At 45.9% G+C, this 26,555-nt stretch overlaps 1 protein-coding gene across 1 annotated transcript in view; it reads right to left on the bottom strand.

Moving 5' to 3' along the window:
* Positions 1 to 5,539: 5,539 nt before the first annotated feature.
* Positions 5,540 to 26,555, bottom strand: part of VWC2L (von Willebrand factor C domain containing 2 like) — a 139,256-nt gene continuing 118,240 nt past the window's right edge. The window contains exon 3 of the mRNA XM_066611692.1: positions 5,540 to 5,688. Within this exon, the coding sequence (XP_066467789.1) occupies positions 5,540 to 5,688 (149 nt within the window). The remainder of the gene's footprint in view (positions 5,689 to 26,555) is intronic.

The raw sequence follows: 26,555 nt of genomic DNA, 5'->3' as shown, positions 1-26,555 counted from the left end.
TTGGTCTTAGCTCACTTGTATGAAAAAAGAAAAAAAAATAACAACCAACCAACCGTGAATGGAAAGCGGGAACATTTCTGCTCTTTGTGGACATGAATAAATCACAAAGGGTGAGGGGAGGAGGCAGGCAACTCATGAATGATTCACCAGTGCGCATTTACGCATTAATGGCCAAACAGCAGAGTGCCAACCGTGCTGCAAATTGGCATATTACAGAAGGATTGCCTGATCTGATGCAGGCTGATAAGGGACAATGCCAGCTTCAGGAAAGGGAACCAACTTGGCAAACACCCAGCCAAGCTGTCCCCACTCTATCCTCATAGTCACAGCTTTTGTGGCGCTTCCTGAAAGGATTGGTTTTAAGGCCACATCTCATTGCACAGGACCTTCCGTGCCATAGTCATAGGCCATGACATACTCATCGACTTGCTCTCATCCTGTTGCCAATGGCGTGAGAAGGACCTAAACAATTGACCCTACTATAACAGTGCAGGTTAAGGGAATCCCAGAGTACTGCACCCAGTAGTGTAGCAATAGGGGATGGTGATGCACTAAGTATTTTAGGCACCACAACTTGACATGTAAGTGGCCCCTCCCACTCTCATTGGAGTCATTTGGGGCAGCACAGTGCATTGCCATCATTGCCCTAAATGTCTCCCACGGCAAATAGGAGGGACAGCTTACACAGTATGTTGTAGCGCCTGCAATACTTAGCGCGCCATCCCCTATAGTTAAGCTACTGACTCTGCCCACTTGGGTGGCCCACTATTGGGGCAGTATGGGAGCAACCTCAATGGCAGTGGTGACCATGTGACTCAAGCTCATGAGGAAACCAGAGTCAAGCAGTGGAATCTGGCCAAGCTAGATATGCTGGGAGGAACTCTGTCTCCCTTTTTAAAAAAAAAAAAAAAAAAAGGATAAAAACAGCTGCTAAGCGAAGAGGGATGAGTCATATCAGGTCCATGCTGCTGGGAGAGGGTTTTATTTAACCTTTCCTCTCACAACCATCTTCACAGTCTAAAATGGAGATACACTGTACTTGTATGTTTTCCTCACAGAGAAATAGCAGCTTAGTGTAAGGAGTTCAGAGGTGTAATGCATTGCCCTCATGCCTGGGGCAGTGATGTCATGATGTCATGTGACATTGTGTCACATCTGGGTTCTCCCCAGATGAGGGGCACTTGCTGGTGGAGCCTCCCCAAGAGAAGGAATGGGTGGTGCGAAGCCAACAGCACCTCCTTCTCCTTGGAGAACTTGGAAGTGACTGCCTTGCACCACTTGTGTAAGGGAACTACCCACAGGGAAAGGAACTGAGGGCGTGAAGCCACCAGCACCTCTTCCATAACTAAGGCGGAGTCTGAGGGGCAGTCATGCAGCTCCCCTTGGTGTAGCACCCCCAGGCTCCACCCTAGATATGCTTCTGAAGGAGTTTACATGATGAGAAAGTGTTATAGCCTTCTTCCTCCAGTGTCAGCATCTGATCCCCTGCCCCCACACAGTCCCTTTAACCATTTTTAAAAAACCATGGGATTGCGATTACAGATCTCCAACTGTCTCACAGCCCAATCCTATGCTTGTCTACTTAGAAGTAAGTCCTATTAGAGTCAATGGGGCTTAGGATTGGGCTGTCATCCAGTTGCACTTTAGAGTCTGGGTGGTTGTTGTGTTCAGGTTGGGAATGGCATTTCCTAAGGTCTGATTGGCTGGCAACCCTGTTTTGGTTTTCTGGGGTGTTCTGTTGCCTTTTTCTGTAGCACATGACATAGTTTTGCTCACTTGAGTCAGTGACATAACTCCATATATTAGGGCTGCCAACTTCTGACCTGGAAAAATATTGGCTCCCTGACCACATCATAACAGATCCAGGACAGATTTGGAGCCATCAGAACCATCAGCGTAACAGATTTGAATCATGGGCAGAACCTGCCAAAAGCTGGAATTTACTAGCTTTTCAGCTGCCTGACAGAGAATGGTTACCTGACTGACTGGTTACCTGACAGAGAATACTGTTTTACCTGTTTGGCCAGTGAAATACTGGCTACTTTGCAGCACTACAGCTTTGCTGCACAGCACTCTTGCTACTAGTTACACATTATATACGACAATATCATGGAATGAGTCCAGCCATTGGACCACCTAGCACAGTATGGTCTGTTCTGCCTGACTTCAGCTCTTCCAAGGACTCACACAGAGGCCTTGGAGGTCTTTGTCATCCTACTACCCAAGTACCTTTCAATGGGAGATGCAAAGGATTGGACCTTGGAACTTCTACCTATAAAACATCTGCTCTACTACTGAGCAATAGCCCCTCCCCACTCTCTGACTTAAGCATGGCTACTTGGATACAAAGATTTTTATCCAACATGGGTGTGAGATGCAGCCAAAGAAACACAGAGGATCACACCACACACTCCAGAATGGACAAGACCTGTCCCCCCCCCCCCCAAGGAGAACTGCCTGCTACTGCCCCTTATCTTGATTTCAACTTTAAATCTTAAAACCTCAGATCTTAGGTCAAAAAAGAATTATATCTGGGGGAAAGACATAATTATGGGATAGGACTATCTCTGAACTTTCACAAAATAAAATAAATTGGCTCTGATTAGATAAGCTAGGCAGGCAAGATCTAAAGAAATAGACAAGGGGCTAGAATTTGACCAAGGCAGAGGCCTGCTTAAAATATGTCAGTATTGGTTGGGACAGTTGGCTTATATGGGACCCTTGTCTGCTTTGATGTTTGACCTCTGTTTCTTTCTGTGAGATCTTAGTTGATGAATTGGTGAACTGTGCTTTATAGAAGCAAAATATATCTTGCTTCAATAAACCACATTTATATGTGAATTTGCTGTAAGTGCTAACGAAAAAAATATGGGGGGAAATCTTTTGATTTCTGTGGAAACACCACCATAATCCATTCTAGTTTTATCTACACACACACTCTCTGGCTGGTTGACAGCAAAGGTACACCTGGGGGTTCCCTATTGAGCCTGAAAGAATCTCTTCCTGGGGCAAGTCTAGTCTACTCCACTAGGATGGGTACTAATAAATAACAATTTGACCACACACCTTTACCTGATATTTGGCAAATTTCTACTTACCACATGGCAGGATGGTACAGATGGTCAAATTGCTCTGGGATGAGAAAACTCTCCTCAGAGAAGTTTGTCACCTGCACAATCTCAGACTGTGGCTTTGGTTTTTGTGTGTCTTTCCCGGAACACAACTTCTCCATGGAACATGAGGCAAACCACACACAGCTCTGAAGAGAGTATGTTAATATGTGTGATACATTAAACCATGAGCACCATTCTAGCTTGTTCCATGCTGCTGTAAGTCAGCCATTATTACCATAGTAGAAGTCTTCCAGAGGAGCTTTGGAAATTATGGCTTTGGAGTTTAACATGTTTACTCCATCAAATGTTGTCATGCCTAAGAAAAGGCCAACAAGCTGAACTACCCAGATCTGCTCTACTCCAGTAATGTAGCTGGGGGGAGGGGGGCAAAATGGTAAGTACTGCAGGTGCTGCACCCTGTGTCAGCAGCCCACCCCACTCGGCAACATGAAGGAGATGCTGTTTGGTTCGGCAAGCACCTGTGTATTGCTCTTGCTGCCCGGAATGGCTCTGATGGCAAGTGACATGTGGTGTTGGCAAAACAGGCATGCCCCCTTATCCGTGGGGGTCCTCGCAGTCTGGGGGTGAAACCGGAAGTCACGTGTTTTTAGCTTTAAAGCTCAGTCTGAGACTGGTAGAGGTCGGGGACGGACATCCTCAACCTCTACTGAGCTCAGAAGCCCCCCTGGAGGCAACACGTGCACATGGGGGGCGCGCGTTGGGGGGCCCAGCCCAATCTGCAGATAACTGAATTCACGAACATAGGATCCATGGATATGCTCCTCCCATACTTACCATTTTGCCCCTCCCAGCTATGCTACCACTCTGCTCTGGGTGAAGGAGTAGTGTGCCAAAGCTAGTTCCACTGAATTAACTCCAAACACTGCTTCAGTGAGCTCAGAAACTGGCACAAAACACCATTCATTGGAGGTAAAAACACAGATGGCAGGTAAACAAGGTAAATTCAAATAGTGCTCAGGGAAAATGCTGAGATAATCAAATTTGAGCTGTAGAAGCAACTGACATTAAATGAAGAGTTGGACTGTTTACCTTGGTTCCAATCATCATGGACAGTCAAACTGATCTCTGATGGAAACACACATTTGTCCGATGCATTCAGGAACTTAAGGTGGGCATGTGAATTCAGTGTGATTCTAATTGCCCCACAGTGAAAAAAAGTAGTAGTAGTAGTGGTGAAAAACACCATATTTAGCCATGAATGTTTAGTGTCTGGTGGTTTGTTCCAACATGATTTTAATTGTCACCCCTCCCAAGATTGGTTGACTTCTATAATAAAAACTCAGAATGCTCAGAAAGTGAAGGTGAAGGTGGTGATACTTCTGGAGTCTACCTGTACTGGAGTCTGGCTACATGGTTTTTCTTCTTCCCTCTCTGCTAAGTGTTACCCTGCAGATGCCTGATCTTTTCTGATCTCAGAAGCTAAGCATGGTCAGGCCTGGCTAGTACTTGGATGGGAGACCACCTGGGAATGCCGGGTGCTGTAGGCTTATACCATAGTCTTTCGAGACTGAAGGTTGCCAACTAAGTGGTTCAATACAGGCTGGGGGGAGAGGGGAGAGGAGGAAGTGGCAACCCAGAACTCTGAAACTGCTGGCGGCAATTCCTCCTCCCTTTCCTCTCTTGTGTTGTCTACAGCAAAAGGAGACAGGCGAGAAGGAATGATAATGAACCAGGGTGGCATTCAGGCATGTGGAGGGATGTCGGCTTCCTTGGGTCCCATAAGGGCACTGAGGTCATCTATCTATACCAGTTGCCTGGTACCTTAGCTTGAAAGTTTATGGTGTATCTGTTGTGACTGTGGAGTACATATTTTCTACGCAATTGTCCCCACGTGGTGGAGAAAGCATAACATATACAGATGGCTCCTAGAGTCCCCAGTTGCTGTATATCTGTGCATCCATAATATTCTTCTGGAAGATGTTTCTTCTTCCTATATCTTCTCTCCCACTACTTTTAGAAAGTGCATTCATGTCCAAGCCGCCCTTGTTTAGCGTGCATGTTCCAACTACCCTGGCTCCGAGAAAAAGAGGGAAGATGTGGTAACTCACAAATATTGATGGCACAGATGGGAGAGCTAAATGAGCTCTGACTTGGTAGGCTGGAGGTTTCACCAGAAGAAGATGCTCTGTAGAATGTTCTTTTCCTAAAAACCCACACCACTGATCTGTGCTGCTTGCCAAAGTAGGTTAGATATCTGTATAGATATTCTCTGAGAGAGAGAGAGAGAGAGAGAGAGAGAGAGAGAGAGAGAGAGAGAGAGAACTCGCCTCTTAGTAAAATATTCACTTTTGTGGAACCCTAAAAGATTTTGCTGGTGACCCTATTGCAGCTGGCAGGAGATTTAACATTGCAGTGTAGAAGCCGTTAACATTGGGTATGCACTGGTCGTTGCTTGAGAGTTGGCCCTATGCAGTTGGCTTGCCTTGGCATTCGCGTTTGGAACACTGAGCAGGTTTCCACCAGTCCCCGTTGTGACAGTGACAGATGTTACACGCATCCACTTTCACTTCGATGCCAGCCGGAATGATGGTGGTTCCTGCAAAGCAGTTTGGACCTGAAAATGTACACACATAAATAAATTACAGGGGGAAGCAGATTGGGGAATATGGGCTTGTTTATACTGAGCACCATCCGGACAAAGTGAAGGACTTTGGAGTCCTTTCGGTTTCAGTGGGAGAGAGTTAAGCTCATGCCTAGAAATCAGTGACACTTGGCAGTGCTGAACTTTGGCTGGATTATGCCTGTTGTGTTTACCCCTGAGCTGCACCCCACTATGTGTGTCCTCTGGTCTTGCTACCAGGGTGGCAAGGTTGTCCATGCTTCAGCAGCTAAATATGAAATGCCAGGTGCCCATAAACATCAGGGCTCCCAATTCAGGAGGCAGAGTGTTGCTTGGGGCAAACGACAGTGGGGCTGACTGAGTCCTGGAGGTGAATATGAAGCTGAATTTCAGCACTAAGAGACCAGCTTCTTCCGCTTTCAATGCCAGCACCCTCGCTAAAGTATTCATGAGTCAGCATTTCGTGACCAGTGGACAGGTTCCATGTGCAAAGACAAGCAATATATCAATAAAGGGACTGCAAATTTAAAACAATGTGAAGATTGCTGAGCTCATTTAAATGCAAACCATAAACCGCTGGCCATTTGACTCCAACTGGCTACATAAATTAAAGACAAACAAACAAATGATGTGTAAAGAATCAGAGTTTCTTTTTGTCTGGGAATGAATGCATGTTTCAGACTATGGCTACAGTCCTGAGAGTAAGCCTCATTGAATGCAAAGGGACTTACTTCTGAGTAGACATGCATAGGATTGCGCTGCCAGTTCCACAGTCTGAACAAACTGACTGTGCCAATTCTTCCTTGCCCTCTACTTGCCCAGGCCTTGACAAAATAATTCACATACTGTAGAGTCTCATCCCTACTCAAGCTTGCAGGAGTAATACATTATGTGCCACTTGAGAAACGTATCCTACTCTGATTATTTATATATTGTAGGATTTCACATTTCTGGTTGCAGAATCCTTATAGGGCAGAAGCCTCAATTCCCTATGTGTGATTTTCCTCTGCGTTCTCTCCCTATATAGTAGGAATATTATTTCTTTTCTCTAAACAGTTTTAGGGGGAGAGCATCTACTAATGAACATGCCACGCGCCAGCAATTTACAGTGATTACAGTCCTCTGTAAGTGGCTCAGTAGGATGAAAGGAGTGGGGTTAAGTTCCCAGTTGATGTAAAGGGGCACAGTCATCCTTAAACCTGGTTAGAGCTGCAGGGGGAAAAGAAAGCTCCTGAAAGAGCATCTAGCTGTCTTTCTTTCTGGGGTCTTGAGCTTGTTATTTGAGAACAATGAATTATGTATGGCAAAAATGATTTATTCATACTCCAAACAAGATTTATTATGGATTTTATTTTATAAAGGGGATTTTTCTAATCTGCTTATTATCTTTTTCCTCCTCTTGCCTCTACTTATTTATGAGAAAATATCAAAAACCAAGTTGCTTCTAAGTCAGCAGGAATTTTACTCTGATGCTCATAAAAGGCTTACTAAAAACAATGACCCAGATGCTTATATACATGCATGCAGTGTTAATCTTCGATTCCCATGTACAGAATTGTGCTGTGTCTCCGACAGTTCCGCAAATGCAAGGTAAATCAAAGTTATGGCCGTAAGAAACTAGGAGTTAGAGTGCCCCTCTGATTAGAGGCAGAGATCAAAACTTAGTGGTTCATTGCACTGCTGTCCTCAAGCCATTAATGGTACAATCCTGTACATCTGAAACACAAGTCTGAATGGCATAGGATATGGGGTATGTGCTCAGATGCTTAAGCCATGACAGCCATGCTAAAGCCATGACAGCTCTGCCATAGTAGCCCCAGTTCCATTGATACAACAACATGAACAACAGTGCAACAGTTCTCAAACTGTGGATCTGGGACCAGTCAGTGGGTTGTGACCCAATTTTTGGTGGTCTGCAAAACTGATAGGGCAGATTAGGCTATATGCATCAAGGGATAAACAAGTCGTTGCTAGGTGGAAGCACTGCTGCCCAATTACCATTATAGCCACAGTCCTTGGTATTCATAAATCTGGCAGTAGCCTCTAAGGCCTCTGAAAAGTTTAAGAACCTAAGAAGAGCCCCACTGGATCAGGCCAAAGGCCCATCTAGTCCAGCTTTCTGTATCTCACCGTGGCCCACCAAAGCTCACAAGACAACAGACGCAACCTGCGTCCCGGTGCCCTCCCCTGCATCTGGCAATCAGAGACAGCCTGTTGCTACGAAATCAAGCGCTTGCACATACCTACTATGTCTTGTAACCCGTGATGGACTTTTCCTCCAGAAATTTGTCCAATCCCCTCTTAAAGGCATCCAGGCAAGATGCCATATCTACTTCTTGTGGCAAAGAGTTCCACAAACTAATTACACGCTGGGTAAAGAAATATTTTCTTCTGTCTGTCCTAACTCTCCCAACACTCACCTTTAGTGGATCTCCCCTGGTTCTGGTGTTATGTGAGAGGGAAAAGAGCATCTCTCTATCCACTCTGTCCATCCCCTGCATGATTTTGTATGTCTCTATCATGACCCCTTCAGGCGTCTCCTTTCTAGACTGAAGAGGCCCAAATGCTGTAGCCTTTCCTCATAAGGAAGGTGCCCCAGCCCAGTAATCAATTTGGTTGGTCTCTTTTGCACCTTTTCCATCTCTACTATATCATTTTTGAGATGCGGCGACCAGAACTGGACACAATACTCCAGGTGTGGCCTTACCATCGACTTGTACAACGGCATTAAAATATTAGCTGTCTTATAGTGGTTTGGGAACCACTGCACCAGCGCAATGCTGATATTGGCACAGATACTGCCAGTGTATGTGGCACAGATACTGCCCCATATCCTTGAAATGGGTTATGTGGGTGGGATGAGAAGTCAACATACGCCATATGCTAAACCCCCGCCAGATGACAGGCACACCTCAAACATTGGCAAAACACTGCACCAATACCTGGAGCTGGCATAGGAATTTAACAAACCTTCAGGAAACAATGGGGAAGGGAAAAACAACAAAAAATTTCAACTCACTCAATCCCCTCTGCACCACCCACTTTCCTATAGCAGAGCATAGGATATAGACTATATTTCTCAGCCAATCACAGCACACCTACACCAGTACCAAAACCCCTTATAGCACTTACTCTGCCCTAGAAAGAAATACCCGGGTGGAATTTCATTCCATCATCAACTGTTATCCTGTACATGCCTGATCTCGTCTGATCTCGGAAGCTAAGCAGGGCCAGGCCTGGTTAGTACATGGATGGGAGACCGCCTGGGAATACTGGGTGCTGTAGGCTTATACCATAGTCTTTTGAGACTGAAGGTTGCCAGCCATCCCAACAAGGAAAAGTAGCATCCCCAGAGTAGGGGCACTGTAGTTTAGTTTAGCTGGGCATCTCAACCCGCCCTGGAAGCTGCCCCTCCCCCTCACCATTACAGTCATTCTAGGCAGCAGGAGCAACCTGAAGGTGTCCTGCAAAACTTAGGGCTGTGCCACCCCCTCTGGGAACCCCACTGGCAAGGACTCAGGGAAGCAGTGGATGGATGTTGCATGCCTGCCTTATGTCTCTACTTTTCCCACCAAATGCTGACTCTTCAGTATTGTCAAATGTGTCTTTGCTGTCAACTGTGTTGTCTGACCATCCCTTCGTTTTGCATCACCTAATAGCAGTGAGGGTCTTTGAGACACTCAAACCAGTAAGAGCAGTGAACTCTCTTTTGGTTAATGCCAGATACTCCAAACATATGCCACACAGTAGCCTGCTAGATGCCTTTGGGAGTGCACAAGGCAACAAGATTCTCATATCCTGTTTCTACTTCTTTGCATCTGCTCTTGTTTTTCTTTTGACTGAAGGAATTGATGGATTCCACACTTTCCCCCTTTAATCTCTGCCCAGAATGCTCACCTGTAAACGGAACTGTAACAAGCAAGTGGCTCCCATCTGCTCCCATCTAAACTGCGATGAATTTAAATTGAAGGTGCCAGTCTGTTTAATGGGGAAAGGGCTCCAAAGCTCTCTTTAACTTGGTCATACCTGCTAGCCTTTGTTTGTTTGCCTCTTCAATGTATTCTGGCAAATAGGGTGGGCTGTCTACGGCTGGCTTTCCACACCAGAGGCATTTGCATTTTACGGCACTGAAAACCCATTTCTTTCATCTCATTAACTTTATGATTATCATGGGTTTTATTAGTACACTTCTCAGAGAGCCCGGCTATTTCAAACTGCAGCAGATCACAAGTCTGAACTTGCCAGTCTTAACTACCTATGCAATTGAGATTCCTGTCAAGCCAAATAACGGATGGCTCCTGGATACTGCTCCCATTAAAGTGATCCCCTTCTGCTTCCTATATAAGTACCACAATAAATTTTGTTCACATTTGTATTTGCTTTTATGGCCCACCCACAATAAAATGGTGCAAAGTGAGACATCTGAACAGAAGTTTCAAACCAGCTTGTTAGGATACTTTGCATTTATCCATTGGTCACTTTCAAGGTGGTGGGAAGAACAGCCCTGCTTTTATTATTTTTGCTTCTCTATAAGGTAATATTCATGGGAACAGACTTCCATGCTCTACAGAACTTTATCAAGACACATTGAATATCTGAAATTATGGTGAGGAAGGAGCTCCACTCTTTTACTGTGTTGCTGAACGGGCCTTATTGATGTGATCAACCTCCATTTCCATTTCAAGCAACACTTGTACCCATGCAAAGAACTCATTTTAAGGGTTAGCCAATGTACATCACAACAGTCATACACTCATAACTTCACTGGTATACATGAAAGCCTGTTCCCAAGGTTCTGTCCATCTGGCAGCTTACATCCAAACACAGAACCTAGGGTACGCTATGCAGATGAAAGGGTGTTGTCATACAGATGGGGTGGATTTATGCAGATGAAAGAGTAATGCAATGTAGACAGGATGGAGCTACTACAGGATGTAGACAGGATAGAGACAACTGCGAACAGTGGTGGTGCTGGAGGTCCACTATCACTGCTGGTTACTTCTGGCAGCAAAGGTATGCCAATAGCAGGGGTAGAGAGTGGCTGGGGGTGGACAGAATGGAGTGGGAGAGGGAGGAATCGGGAAGTTTCTGGGAAGGGAGGGGGAAGGTGGATCTCAGTAGCACTTGTATAAGCTGAATCTTAACTCTGTTCCCTGTCCCTTCTTCTCCCTCATTCTCCTCAGACTGTCTCCAGCAAAATAGCTGGCACAGATCCAAGGACAGCAGAGGCTTGGGACAGCAGAGGCTTGCCTGAACAGAAGGGAATAAATGTACCTCATGGAAGCCTCAATGACTGCCCTCCTCTCCCCCACAGTATACAGCATGTGCTCCATTGGTGTGGCTTCATTGGCGGGAAGAGATTTAGGGCACAATCCTTATCCACTTTCCTGCTCTGACATAAGGGCAATGCAACTTCGAGGTAAGGGAACAAACATTGCCATATCTTGAGGAGGCCTCTGTGACAGCCTCCCAATTGCAGGATGCAGCACATGCCCCACTGACACAGCTATGCCAATGCTGGAAAGTTGTTTAGGATTGTGTCCGTAGTTAAACTTGGGCCCTGAAACTTGCAACACTTTTTGATAGCTTTTTCTCTGCAATAGTGAGAGCTAGAAGCTTGAGTAATTTTTAATGAAATGTCATGCACTCAGCTATGTGATCAAATGCAGTGTTTGCTCTGCATTCTGTGGCATTTCACAGCCAGAAGATGACATGGAAAAAATGTAGCACTGGAATTTTGTCCTGGCCCATCAGCTTTTCTGAAAAACAAATAACAGAGACTAGAGCACAAAGGATAAGAACATAAGAACATAAGAACATAAGAACAGCCCCACTGGATCAGGCCATAGGCCCATCTAGTCCAGCTTCCTGTATCTCACAGCGGCCCACCAAATGCCCCAGGGAGCACACCAGATAACAAGAGACCTCGTCCTGGTGCTCTCCCCTACATCTGGCATTCTGACTTAACCCATTCCTAAAATCAGGAGGTTGCGCATACACATCATGGCTTGTACCCCATAATGGATTTTTCCTCCAGAAGGATGATAGATTATGATGAAAGGGCAGGATAGGGCCCTATCAGGCCCTATCCTGCAGGATAGGGCAGAATTATGATGATAGGGTGATAGGGCAGGAGGTCTGGTCTAGAGGGTAGAGCCTCCATTTGCCTGAAGATAACACCCACAAGGTTGCCAGTTCGAGGCCACCGGCACCGTGCGACCTTGAAGCAGCTGGGAAGCTGAGCCGAGCTATTCCATCTGCTCTGAGCATGGGAGGATGGAGGCCAGGATGGAGGCCAGATCAGAATGAAGTATCTGAATTGTTGTGGCTCTTGAAAGATAGAGCCTTCCTTCAATTGTAAAAATCCCTACGGGGATAAAAATAGCCTGCCTATGTAAACCACCTTGAATAAAGTCTTGAACAAAGACCAAGAAAGGCGGTATATAAATACCTGCATTATTATTATTATTATTATTATTATTATTATTATTATTATTATTATTATTATTATTATTATTGGCACAATCCTAGTCCACTTTCCAGCACCAACATAAGGGCAATGCAGCTCCAAGGTAAGGGAACAAACATTCCCTTACCTGGAGGAGGCCTTCGTGAGTGCCAAACAACTGCAGGATGCAGCACATGCCCACTGGCACTGCTATGTCAGTGCTGGAAAGTTAGTTAGGATTTGGGCCTATGTGATTCTTGCCTTGGCTACACCCTCTCTCATACAGTAGTGAAACTACAGGGGGCACAGCACTAAGTTTTGCAGGGTGCCTCCACATGCCATGCAAGTTGCCCCTCCCCATTGTTGTCAGAGCCATTCCCAGCAGTGAGAACAAAGTGGAAAACCCCAAGGGTCTGCCTATTTGGCAGCTACATTCAAACACAGAAATTTGCCTCCACTTTGCTCTCGCTGCTGAGAGTGGCTCAGATGGCAAGGGGGAGGGGCAACTTGCACAGCGCATTGAGGTGCTCTACAAAATTTAGTGTTATGCCCCCCATAGCTACACGACTGCTCTCATATACCAGCAGAGCACGCTAAAATTGCTTTCAACTCTTCCATCTAGCTTCTAATGATTCAAGATCCTGGTCTAGTTTCCAAAATAGTTTCTCAGCTGTACCAGCTCAGGCACAGGTTACTGGTTGCTGTTTCATACATACAACTTCTGAGCATGTTGAAAACTAGCTTGATAGGAAGAGAGCAATGCTAGAAACTTTCTCCCTGACATGCTAGTTTTCTATGCTCAGGGAATTTTTTTTGGGCGGTGAAAGAATGACAGTACAGTCAGTCTTGACAGTCCCCACCTGCAGTCTGAAGACTGTGCATCACAGAGAACTGAGTCCTTGCAGTATGTTTTGATGCTGTTTTGATTAGGCAGACACATTGCTTACTTTTAAATGCCTTAGCTCAATCAAATAATCTAGGAAAGGCAATAACTGTTTGTAGTCGCTCTCTGAGCAGACAAGCCAATTACCTGTGCCAATTTAATGAGATCTATCCGGATTGCCTGCCAGACTCACAGCGAAAGGCTGCAGTAAGGTTCCAGCTGTCATGTGTGGGTCTAGGTAAAAGCTACTCAGCCTGCTCACTCTGTCCCTTGGACACAGAGAAAAAATCCTTTTCATTACATTTAAGAACAAAAAGATGCCCCTGGAGATCAGACGAGGAAGGAAAGTATGGGGACAAGGGGGGGGGAAGCAACTGCATTTTCTGTTGTTGCCCTCAGGCGGGCTGTTAATTATTTTATTGGAAAATTCAATATTGCTCAAACTCCCACACACAGATGAAGAGTTCTCCTGGCACTTAAAATTGTGATTTGCTGCATTGGCCTCCATTTAACTATGCCAAAAAGGATAAAGCAAGGAAGTTGGAGGGGTTTTTTTTTCCCCCAGTGACAAGAGATGGAGGGAAACCTCTGCTTGACATATACTGGCACAGAAAGGATTTGCACCTGTCAGCCACCTATCTATAGTGAATCTCGGGGATGGAAACACCATGCAACCCAAGATGGATTTTGGCTGTGTCTCTGGCACTGAGTGTTGAGGGGGCCAGATGAGACCATTAAAGGCCTGCCAAGTTTCCATCACAGTCTGGAAGGAGAGGGGCACTTGGCACAGCACTACAGGATCAGGGAATGCTATGCACAGCAATTGTTTAGTGTACAGCCTTCGGCACATATTTCAAGAACAGATACCAAGGATGAATGTGAATGTTGTCAAGGAGCAAAGGGTCAGGCAACAGGCCTCTTATATTGCCAGGAAAATCACATGGAAGAGACTGCAAACAATCCTCTCTTTTGGATGTCTCTTCACATTCCATGACACCACCATTCTCATCTAGGCAATGCTACTTCTCATCGTCTGTTTCCTTTCCATGCTTCTTTTTGTTTTATCTCCTACGCCAGTGATTCTCAAATGTTTCCAGTTGATGGCTCCTTTGACCAACTGGGCCATTGGCTGTGGCTCCCCTTAGGGCTACAATCCTATACTACAATTGTATAGGGCAATGCAGGTTTGTGTAGAGCAAAGCAAGTTTTTCACGAATATTCCACTGCAGCTCCCCAGGGAGCCATGACTCGGTTTGGGAACCACTGCCCTACTCTCTCATTTCTGCCACTGATCCTTTCCTGTTCTGCCTCCTCCTTGCACAGTTCACGTCCTTTTTGCCTGCCAACCTTGACTGCATCCTCAGAAAAGCAAACAATATTCAACAAATTCACACTGAATTAAAAAATTCAAGAATTCACTTTGTAAACAGCAAGGAGTGCATATTTTGCACATTGCCTTCAACTGTTCATGGAAAAACAGTATATGTAAGTAAAGGCATGATCCATCTCCCTGAGAGCATACCTCTGCACATAGTTGAGGCCATGGAACTCTCCTTTCTTCCATTCATCCTTTGGCTGAATGCACACTGCTAGAACATATGCAGCTACTCACAACAGGAGATCATGCACACCTTCCATAGACACATGCAACCACTGCTCTTATCTCCAGGGCTCCAGACCAATTTTGGCCTATTCATCACTTCAGTCAATTCCCACCAATGCAATATCCCTGAATGTTTGATCAGAATTGATATTAATCATAAACTACTAATAGACTACAAAAGAAAAGAAACATGAAAAGAAGGAAAGAGAGGGGGAATAGGAAGCCAGTAGAGAATCAAGACAGGGAACCAGTCAATGGAGTTCACATTTCACTTAAGCATTCTGTGGTGAAAATCCCTAACCGCCCCCTATTTTTGGCCTATTTTTCACCTAGCTTGGACCTTTCTAGCATCCCAGAGCCTACTGGGATGACTCAGCATTCTGAAGAGGCTGCTGACTCATCCAGATGCAGTAGCCATTTTGCCTTAGTTGTTGTTGCTTAATGGATGAACATGTTCTTCCTAAGTGGCCTGGAACACAAAGAACCTGACTTTCGGTAAGCTCACTGAATTGTGCAGCCAGTCTGATTTCCAACAGCAGGAAATTTAAAGATTCAGGTACCCCTCCCCCATTCCACAGGTAAAAAAAGCTTAATGCCCCCAAGTTATATAAAGCAGGGACACAAATGCTTTATATACCCTTTGTGTATTTGTCCATGTCTGACATGGGAAGCATCTGAAGCTTCATTGGACAGAGAGGGGGCGTGCCTGCAAGTATGTTAGGATTAGGATCCTAGAATAGCGTGAGGAACTAGGGCAGTGGTCCCCAAACGTTTTTGACTGGTGGTTCCCTTGACCTACTGGGCCATTGGCTGCAGCTCCCCATTAAGCTCACAATCCTATACATTGTATAGGGCAATGGGTTTTTCACAAGGATTCCACAGCTCTCCAGGGAGCCATGACTCACAGTTTGGGAACCGCTGAACTCGTGTAAGGAAGATGTCCAATTAGCCATGTCAAAAATTGTTTTTGTTTGCTGCTTTGCATTTTAGCCTCCTTGCCAACTTTTGCACCAACACCCCATTATTCTTCTCCTTTTGCCAGTGAATCAGTGCCTTAAGTTTATCCCTGGCATTTTTCCAAATTATTCCCAATTTAACCAGTAAGAAAAATGAAGTTGAGAGCAAGAGTGACGGTGTGTTTGCTAACTGCTAGGAGCTATGCTAGTTTTGCCCTCTGTCTTGTTCTTCCACATTCAAAATAACAAGTTTCCTTTAAGATTTCCAGCATTCTGAAAACTAAGAACATAAGAACATAAGAACATAAGAACATAAGAACAGCCCCACTGGATCAGGCCATAGGCCCATCTAGTCCAGCTTCCTGTATCTCACAGCGGCCCACCAAATGCCCCAGGGAGCACACCAGATAACAAGAGACCTCATCCTGGTGCCCTCCCCTACATCTGGCATTCTGACTTAACCCATTCCTATAATCAGGAGGTTGCGCATACACATCATGGCTTGTACCCCATAATGGATTTTTCCTCCAGAAACTCGTCCAATCCCCTTTTAAAGGCGTCTAGGCTAGACGCCAGCACCACATCCTGTGGCAAGGAGTTCCACAGACCGACCACGCGCTGAGTAAAGAAATATTTTCTTTTGTCTGTCCTAACCCGCCCAACACTCAATTTTAGTGAATGTCCCCTGGTTCTGGTATTATGTGAGAGTGTAAAGAGCATCTCCCTATCCACTCTGTCCATCCCCTGCATAATTTTGTATGTCTCAATCATGTCCCCCCTCAAGCGTCTCTTTTCTAGGCTGAAGAGGCCCAAACGCCGTAGCCTTTCCTCATAAGGAAGGTGCCCCAGCCCCGTAATCATCTTAGTCCCTCTCTTTTGCACCTTTTCCATTTCCACTATGTCTTTTTTGAGATGCGGCGACCAGAACTGGACACAATACTCCAGGTGTGGCCTTACCATCGATTTGTACAACGGCATTATAATACTAACCGTTTTGTTCTCAATACCCTTCCTAATGATCCCAAGCATAGAATTGGCCTTCTTCACTGCCGCCGCACATTGGGTCGACACTTTCATCGACCTGTCCACCACCACCCCAAGATCTCTCTCCTGATCTGTCACAGACAGCTCAGAACCCATCAGCCTATATCTAAAGTTTTGATTTTTTGCCCCAATGTGCATGACTTTACACTTACTGACATTGAAGCGCATCTGCCATTTTGCTGCCCATTCTGCCAGTCTGGAGAGATCCTTCTGGAGCTCCTCACAATCACTTCTGGTCTTTACCACTCGGAAAAGTTTGGTGTCGTCTGCAAACTTAGCCACTTCACTGCTCAACCCTGTCTCCAGGTCATTTATGAAGAGGTTGAAAAGCACCGGTCCCAGGACAGATCCTTGGGGCACACCGCTTTTCACCTCTCTCCATTGTGAAAATTGCCCATTGACACCCACTCTCTGCTTCCTGGCCTCCAACCAGTTCTCAATCCACGAGAGGACCTGTCCTCTAATTCCCTGACTGTGGAGTTTTTTCAGTAGCCTTTGGTGAGGGACCGTGTCAAACGCCTTCTGAAAGTCCAGATATATAATGTCCACGGGTTCTCCCGCATCCACATGCCTGTTGACCTTTTCAAAGAATTCTATAAGGTTCGTGAGGCAAGACTTACCCTTACAGAAGCCATGCTGACTCTCCCTCAGCAAGGCCTGTTCGTCTATGTGTTTTGAGATCCTATCTTTGATGAGGCATTCCACCATCTTACCCGGTATAGATGTTAGGCTGACCGGCCTATAGTTTCCCGGGTCCCCCCTCTTTCCCTTTTTAAAAATAGGCGTGACATTTGCTATCCTCCAATCTTCTGGCACCATGGCTGTTTTGAGGGACAAGTTGCATACCTTAGTCAAGAGATCTGCAACTTCATTCTTCAATTCCTTAATAACCCTTGGGTGTATGCCATCAGGGCCCAGTGACTTATTGATCTTTAATTTATCAATGAGGTCTGAAACATCTTCTCTTTTAACCTCTATCTGACTTAACTCCTCGGTTAGGAGGGGCCGTTCGGGCAGCGGTATCTGCCCGAGGTCTTCTGCCGTGAAGACAGATGCAAAGAACTCATTTAATTTCTCTGCCATCTCTAAGTCTCCTTTTATCTCCCCTTTCCCTCCCTCACCATCCAGAGGGCCAACCGCTTCTCTGGCGGGTTTCCTGCTTCTAACATATTTGAAGAAGCTTTTATTATTCCCCTTAATGTTGCTGGCCATGCGTTCCTCATAGTCTCGCTTGGCCTCCCCTATCACCTTCTTACATTTCTTTTGCCACAGTTTATGTTCCTTTTTATTCTCTTCATTAGGGCAAGACTTCCATTTACGGAAGGAAGCTTCCTTGCCCTTCACAGCCTCTCTAACTTGGCTGGTTAGCCATGCGGGCACTCTCCTGGATTTAGTAGAACCCTTCTTTCTTTGCGGTATACAACTCTGCTGGGCCTCTATTACTGTTGTTTTAAGCAGCCTCCATGCACTCTGGAGAGATTGGACTCTTTTTACCCTCCCTTTCAACCTCCTTCTAACCAGCCTCCTCATTTGAGGGAAGTCTGCCCGTCGGAAGTCAAGGGTTTTTGTTAGAGATTTGCCTGGTATTCTTCCCCCAACGTGCACGTCAAAACGGATCGCAGCATGATCACTGTTCCCCAATGGCTCAGTAACGTTTACATCCCTAACCAGGTCCTGCGTACCGCACAAAATTAAATCCAGAGTCACCTGTCCTCTGGTGGGCTCCGTGACTAGCTGATCTAAGCCACAGTCATTTAGCACGTCAAGAAATCCGGTTTCCTTATCGTGACCAGAACACAAATTGACCCAGTCAATATGAAGATAATTGAAGTCCCCCATGATTACAACCCTGTCCTTCCTTGTCACCTCCCTGATCTGTTTCCTCATTTCAAGGTCCCCATCAGATTTCTGGTCTGGAGGACGATAGCACACCCCCAGTATTACATCGCTGCTCAAGCCTGGTAATTTAACCCACAGAGATTCTACGGTGGAGTCGGACCCACCTTCAATCTCTACTTTGCTGGATTCTATCCCTTCCTTAACATAAAGGGCCACCCCACCTCCAACACGCCCCTGCCTGTCCCTCCTGTAGAGTTTATAGCCCGGGATTGCGGTATCCCACTGATTCTCCGCATTCCACCAGGTTTCCGTTATGCCCACTATGTCAATATTTTCCCTTGTCACCAGACATTCCAGTTCTCCCACCTTAGCTCGTAGACTTCGGGCATTCGCATAAAAGCATTTATACACGGAATGCCCCAGGATGGGCTGCTTATTCGCTCCTTTGTCCCCGCATCCTCTCATTGTGCCAAACCGTCTATCACATCCCATCTCCCTACCTTTCCCAATTTCTTCTCCTACCCTGCCTTTGTCTAGTTGTTCTCTAACCTCCCCATCCTCATCCCATAGGGATGAGGAGTCCCGAACCGGATGCCCCTCGGCTCCTGTCGGCCTTCCCCCAGGGATCAGTTTAAAAGCTGCTCTGCCACCTTTTTAATGTTATGCGCCAGCAGTCTGGTTCCATTCTGGTTCAAATGGAGCCCGTCCCTCTTGTACAGGCCCCGCTTGTCCCAAAACGTTCCCCAGTGCCTAACGAATCTAAACCCCTCCTCCCTACACCACCGTCTCATCCACGCATTGAGACCCCTGATCTCCGCCTGCCTAGCTGGCCCTGCGCGTGGAACAGGTAGCACTTCAGAGAACGCTACCTTTGAGGTCCTGGCTTTCAGCTTCCTGCCTAAAAGCCTAAATTTGGCCTCCAGGACTTCCCAGCTACACTTGCCCACGTCGTTGGTGCCGACATGCACCACAGCCGCTACCTCTCCCCCAGCACTGTCTACTAGCCTGTCTAGACGAGAAGTGATGTCCGCAACCTTCGCACCAGGCAGGCAAGTCACCATGCGGTCCTCACATCCATCGCAAACCCCCCTCTCTATGTTTCTAATAATCGAATCCCCCACTACAAGAAGCCCCCGACCCCCCTCCCGCCGAGGAGTATCCCGAGTGCGCTCGGATACGGGCCCATCCCCTAGAGAAGGGATCCCCCCTAGGGGATTGTTTCCCTCCTCTCCAGGATGACGTCCTCCAGTCCCGAGACTTCCCACCCGGGCAGCCGAGGAGCTGCACGCCTGAGGTTGGGACGAAGCCTGATCGTCCCCAGAAGTCTCCCCACGGTCCTCCTCTGGCTGCCTGTGCTTCTCCAGGTCGGCCACCAAGGCTTCAAGGGAGCGGACGCGTTCCCTGAGAGCCTGGAGCTCCTTGCACCGAGGACACACCCATGACTTATGCCCCAGAGGCATATAATCATACATGTGGCACTCGATGCAGAACACTGGATAGCCCCCCCTCTGCTGCTGGCTGTCTGACTGCATAGCTTTTTTGTTGTTGTTGTTTTATTTAGGGGTCGTTTTATAAACCCTACACTGGATAGCAGCCCTTTTCTCTAGGGAAGAGGAAGGGCAGTGTATGGGGCCCTGGCCTCCTCGCCCTGCTGCTGAACTCGCCCAGATGCTAAACTCTTGTGCCTTACCTGGCACTTAGTTCCCAGAGGCACTGGGTTCCCAGAGGCCACACGCGTCTGCAGAGAGCCTCACGCGATGGCCTGCCTAGCTTTATACTCCTGGCTGGCTCCTCCCCCCTCCTTCCTTCCTGATTGAAAGGGGGCTGGCCTTCCCAGGTGAGTTTACAAAAGCTCAGGAAGGCAAATGGCTGCTGATGGGCGTGACCTACTCTGCAGGCTCCTGAATGGACTGCTTGGATTAGCCTACTGGGGCTCTTAATGGGTTGGGAATTGGCCCTTCCTAGGTCCTTTCCCTCCTAGTTCTGTTCTCTTAGGCTGGACTGTTTTTGTAACCTCAAGCTAGTTTTTATTTGGGTTTGTTTAATTATTTATTGCTCTCTAGATCCTGTGTCCCAATTTACTGACCTGTTTAGGTTATGTTCTAACTTAGATTAGGTTTAACCTGGGTTAAGTATAGGTTTAATTTAAACAAGTAGAAAAACCTGCTTTCCACTTTATCCTCCTCCCTTCCTTCGATTAAGTGCTACCTTAGGTGCAGCTAACTTTCAAAACTACATTCTATTACTCTGCCTGGGCTTGTCAGCCTGTGAAGTCAGGTCTGATTGTCCAGTAAAAGTAGAGCTGGCGCAAGACCTCCTGACTTCTAAGGTGGCATGCCAAATGCAGCTCCCCTTACCCAATTATGTGCCAGCCTCTGCTCTTCCCACTCTCCAATGTTCTAGCTCACTGCTCTCCTCCTCTCCATATTTCCTCTGCCTCTCTGTCCCTGCTTCCTTCTTCCAATCCAGGGAGTGGAAGGAGAAGGGAGAGCTGTGGAGGCAAATAAGAGGACCCTGCCTGAGGCAACCATTTCAGTTGGCCTTGGGCTGGCGCTGGGTGAAAGCGCCAGCCCAGATTTAGATTTCCATGTCTGACTAACCATGCATTTCGCTATTAATAATTATACTCTGCAGATCCAAGCCTGCAAGTTATTAGGAGGGCTCTACCAAGGTCAGAATTGGTAGCAAGTATCCCAGTGTTACATCAATTAATGAAGAACCATGAACCATGCTCCTATATACAGTTTTTCTTACTTCTTTGTTCCCAAAGACTTGGCAACTCCCAACATCAGTAGCTGGCTTTGTCATTACTGGTAAACCCTTTCCAACTGATACAAAACATATGACAGCCAATCCAGAAGCAGAAACAGAAAATATAGCATGTTGGAATTTAATGTGGATTTGTGTTATTGCCTGGAGAAATTGCTGCCTGTCAACTGAGTGGCTTACACAAGGCTAAAGGGGAATGTGTTGATATGTGACTGATAACATGTTGACATCATTTTCATGGTGTCCCATGCAATCTTTTTCTGGGCCAATTTTCCTAATGTTCCAAGGATATGAAATGCCACAGAATTTATCCGGTGAACAAATGGCTTGATTTTCTGACTCTTGTAGAAATTGCTGCTGGATATATAAAATAGAAAAGGTCATTTCAAAAGGAAGGGAATTACTTATCAGTTTAAAGATGACTTCTACTGGGTCAATCTACACTGCCATGGTAGGACACTTATAAGTTGTGAGTCAAGTCAACAAACCATACCCTCTTATCTTCTTTATGTACTGCGTAAAGGTTTAAATATTTTTGTGATCTAGAACAAAACGCTGTGGACAGTTGCATCTATGATGCAATGCCCCAGTGGGCATTGCGCCTGGATTTCTGGCACAGATGTGACTGCCCAGAGCATCAAGTTGTCCCAACCTGGGACGAAGAAGAGACATGACATGCTGGAACAGTAAGAGCCACTGATGGGGAGGAAGGATTCTCCCAAACCCTGGATCCAACCCACGGGCCAGGGTTTGGAGGGACCTGATCTAAAGCTTGAGACTCCAATGTGCATGGAGGAGAGGACCGTCTGTGGCATTCTAGTGTGAAAACTGAGCCATATCCATAGCTGAAATAAGGATGCCTCTTGCACACGTGAGTATTCTTTGTGACCATCAGCACCACAGAGATTTGACTCAGCCTGTGTGGAAGTTGAGAATGATCTTATTAGGTATGAGTTTTCTGTTTGTCACTCATCTTACGTTTTATGTTCCTGAGTAATGGCATTACAAATTTCCATTTGGACTGATAAAAAGCTCTGTGTAATGTGAAAGCTTGTAGGTACCATCTCTGGGAGATATTTCCTTAGTAAAAGGTATACCATCATAATATGTACCATTTTCTTTGGGGCCTACATAGCAAGAAATATCTACAACACAACATTTTGCAAGAAACAACCTTGGTAAGTTTACAACTGCTTTTGAAGCCAAACAGGATGTATTGGTGCTATCCAAGATAAAGAACAGGCCAGGTGTCTGATATCCATGTAAGGTGTCTGATATCCATGTCAGTGAATTCATTAGGGTTCACAGAAGAATCACTGATCAATGGAAGCAATTAACGTTAATTGTGTTGATACGAGGGTCGCCCAGAAAGTAATGCACCACATTTTTTTTCTCAGCCTACAGTAATGGTACGAATGCGAAACTTTAGATATACATTATTTGAATTTTCAGGAGTGTGCACACAAATTTTTGGTTTCTTCAGACAGATAGCGTAGCTGCAGCAGTGTTTCGAAATGGCGTCTGTAAGTGATGTACGTTACAAGCAGCGTGTCGTCGTTGAATTTCTCACTGCGGAGAAAGAAACTGTTGGGAACATTTACAAATGTTTGTGTACAGTTTATGGAGAATCTGCAGTCGACAGAAGTACGGTTAGTCGCTGGGCACAGAGGGTGAGGCCATTAGAAGGCGGTTCGGCAGAGCTCCAAGATTTGCAGCGTTTGGGGCGGCCATCCACGGCTGTCACACCTGACAAGACGCAGCTTGCTGATGTGCTCATTCACGAGGACCAACGCATAACGACTAGGCAGTTGGCGCTGAAGCTGTCAATCAGCAAAGGAAGTGTGGGTGCAATCATCCGTGCTCTTGATTACTCAAAAGTGTGTGCATGATGGGTTCTGCGCTGTCTTACGGTGGACCACAAATCTCTCAGAAAAAACATTTCTTCTGAGTTGCTGAAACATTTTGAAGATGAGGGGGAAGCGTTCTTGTCCAGGATTGTGACAGGTGATGAAACCTGGGTTCACCATTTTGAGCCCGAAACAAAACGACAGCCGATGGAATGGCGTCATCCTCAATCTCCATAGAAGAAAAAATTCAAAGCAACTGCTTCCGCCGGTAAGGTCACGATCACTGTGTTTTGGGACTGTGAGGGCGTCATACTCATTGATGTGATGCCAAGAGGCAGCACCATTAATTCTGAAGCTTATGTGAAGACATTAACCAAACGCAAGAAGCGCTTCCAGCGACTTCGGCGCCATAACAACCCAGGTGAATGTTTGATTCAACATGATAACGCTCGGCCTCACACAAGTTTGAGGACTTCGGAACACATCACTAAACAGGGTTGGACTGTGTTACCCCATCCACCCTACAGCCCTGAACTAGCTCCCTCAGACTTGTTTGGGCCTTTAAAGGATGCCATTCGCGGAAGACATTTTGAGGATGATGAAGAGGTGATTCGCACAGTGCAGAAATGGCTTAGTGACCAGAACAAGGAGTGGTACCGACAGGGCATACATGCCCTTGTGTCTTGCTGGAGGAAGGCCACAGAACTGGACGGAGATTACGTGGAAAAATAGGGAGTGTAGAAGAAACATCATTCTTTCTTGTGTGTAAGTTTCATTGTGTTCAATAAATAATTGTTGAAGAAGAAAAATATGGTGCATTACTTTCTGGGTGACCCTCGTATTTAAAACAAGACTTGGTACCTTAGAATGAATTTTTCCTTTCCGCTTTGTATTATTTACTAGTGAGATACCCATGCTTTCCTATGGTATTTAACTACGTTAAATCCATTTTGACTCCAATAAACTTTCCTTTGATTCAGTGGCATCACTAAGGTTCGCATCACCTGGTGCGGGATGCCAGTGCATCACCCCCATGCAGTGGGCGGGGCAACACCCCAGGTGGTGGGCATGGACTCCGCCCCCACTGGTTTTTTGGCTGTACCTTTTGATAGAATAAAAGATAGAACACATTCTGCATGAAATTACGCATTGATTGATATAACATGATCGTATTATTCCAAATTATGATTTTAGTGATATTGGTCACTAGTGGCTGTCAACTTACTAAAACCTTATTGCAGCAGTTCTCAAACTTTTAGCACTGGGACCCACTTTTTAGAATGACAATCTGTCCGAGACCCACCAGAAGTCATGTCATGGTGGAAGTGACATCATCAGGCAAACTAAAATAAATAAGTATAAATAATTAAAGTAAAACAAATAATTAAATTAGCAGAAGCTAACCTTGTTCCACCAAGTGAATTTCCTCTTTGGCCTGCCTGCAACAACACCCCCCCCCCCAAATCAGTAAGGTTTTCAGCCCTACTCATTGCCCAGTTCAATTTAAGAACTTCTGTTTAAACCAGATCACTGTCAGGATCCACCTGGCTTTGCAAGTCTCAAAAAAGTTCACCTTATCAGCTGAAGCCTCTGCTTTGATCCTTTTTAGTTGGCGGGGGGGAGGCTGCCTTCTGGAGCACTTGTTGAGCTCCAGTTCCATCAGATCAGGACCATTCTGGTGACTTCACATTCCCCTTTGCCTGGCCTGACCACCAGTGAAGGCATGCTTGCTTACTTGTGAGTAAAAGCGACCGTGAGGCTTAGTTTCGCTTTCCGTAGGGCTCAATACATTCATCTGCTTGGTGGGAAGGACTTTCTTCTCAGGTATTTTTGGGGGCTGCATTCATTGGATCAGGACCATTCTGGTGTTGTTGGATTCCTCTCAGCCTGCCCTTTCCATTGGACTAAGGCAAGTTCACCTACTCTTGAGTAAACGTGCGATACGGTTCACTTTCCATAGGAAGCCATGCATTTTTTGTTCTCCAGTTTTTAGGCCATAACTTTTGAAAGAAAGGAGATATTTCACTCTGGTTTTTTGCTTTGTGTTCTGCTCGAAATTCTGCATCCAGTGGTATATTACATGATGGGGTTACTCCTAACCACTGCAATATTAGCGTGTCACCCCCAGTGCGCATCACCTGGTGCGGCCCACACCCCCACACCCCCTAGCGACGCCACTGTTTTGATTGCAATGGACAATTGGAATTTAGCACAACTACTCCTTGTTAGGCAACACTCTGTAATTATTGCAAGTCATCAGTGGCGTCACTAGGGTTCAAGTCACCTGGTCCAGGAGGCCAAAGCATCACCCCATGCAGTGGGCAGGGCAACACTCCAGGTGGTGGGTGTGGTGAAATAAATTAGTATTAATTTACTAGTTAGTAAATAAAATTAGTAATAATAAAATAAAATTAGTAATAATTTTAGTGATTTTAGTAATTTTGGTCACTAGTGGTGTCACCTCCCCTCAGGGTGTCAACTTACTAACATCTTATTGGAGCAGTTCTTAAACTTTTAGCACTGGGACCCACTTTTTAGAATAACAGTCTTTTTAGAATGACAGGACCCATCATAAAGCAAATTAAAATAAATAGTTATAAATAATTAAAGTAAAACAAATAATTAAATAACGGGAAGCCAGCCCTGTTCCACCAAGTGAATTTTCTCTGTACCTGCTTGCAATAACACTCCTCCCCTAAAACAATCAGTAAGATTTTCACCCCTACCCAGTACCCAGTTCAAGTTCTTATATTGCAAGCATATCACTAGCAGGACCCACCTGGCTTTACAAGTCTGAGAGCCCAATCCTATGCCTATCTACTCAGAAGAAGTGAGTGCCATTATAGTCAGCGGGGCTTACTCCCAGGAAAGTGTGGATAGGATTGCAGCATAAAACAGAACAAGATTCACCTTAAGCTGTCAAGCCTCTCATTCTTTTTATGGGGGGGACTGCCTTCTGGAGCATTTGTTGAGCTCCAGTTCCATCAAATCAGGACCATTCTGGTGGCCTCACATTTCCCTTTGCTTGACCTGCCCAGGAGCAAAGGCACGTTTGCTTACTTGCGAGTAAACATGACCAGGTGGCTTAGGTTCGCTTGCCATAGGTCTCAATACACTCACCTGCTTGAAGGGATTGACCTCCTTCTCGGGTGTTTTTTGGGGGCCACATTTGTTGGATCAGGACCATTGTGGTCTCTTTGGATTCCTCTCAGCCTGCCCTTTCCGATGGACTAAGGCAAGTTTGCCTACTCACGAGTAAATGCGTGATATGGCTCGGTTTCACTTTCCATAGGGCTCCATGCATTTTTGTTCTACGGTTTTTTGGCCATAACGTTTGTTAAAAATGAGATATTTCACTCTGGTCTTTTGCATTGTGTTCCACTGGATATTCTGCATCCAACAGTATATAACATGATGGGGTTACTCATAGCCACCGCGATTTTAGCGCTTTACCTCCCCACTGCGCGTCACC

The sequence above is a fragment of the Tiliqua scincoides genome, chromosome 1 (genome assembly GCF_035046505.1).
Source record: "Tiliqua scincoides isolate rTilSci1 chromosome 1, rTilSci1.hap2, whole genome shotgun sequence".
Classification (NCBI taxonomy): domain Eukaryota; kingdom Metazoa; phylum Chordata; class Lepidosauria; order Squamata; family Scincidae; genus Tiliqua; species Tiliqua scincoides.
This window is presented reverse-complemented; position numbering and strand designations above follow the sequence as displayed.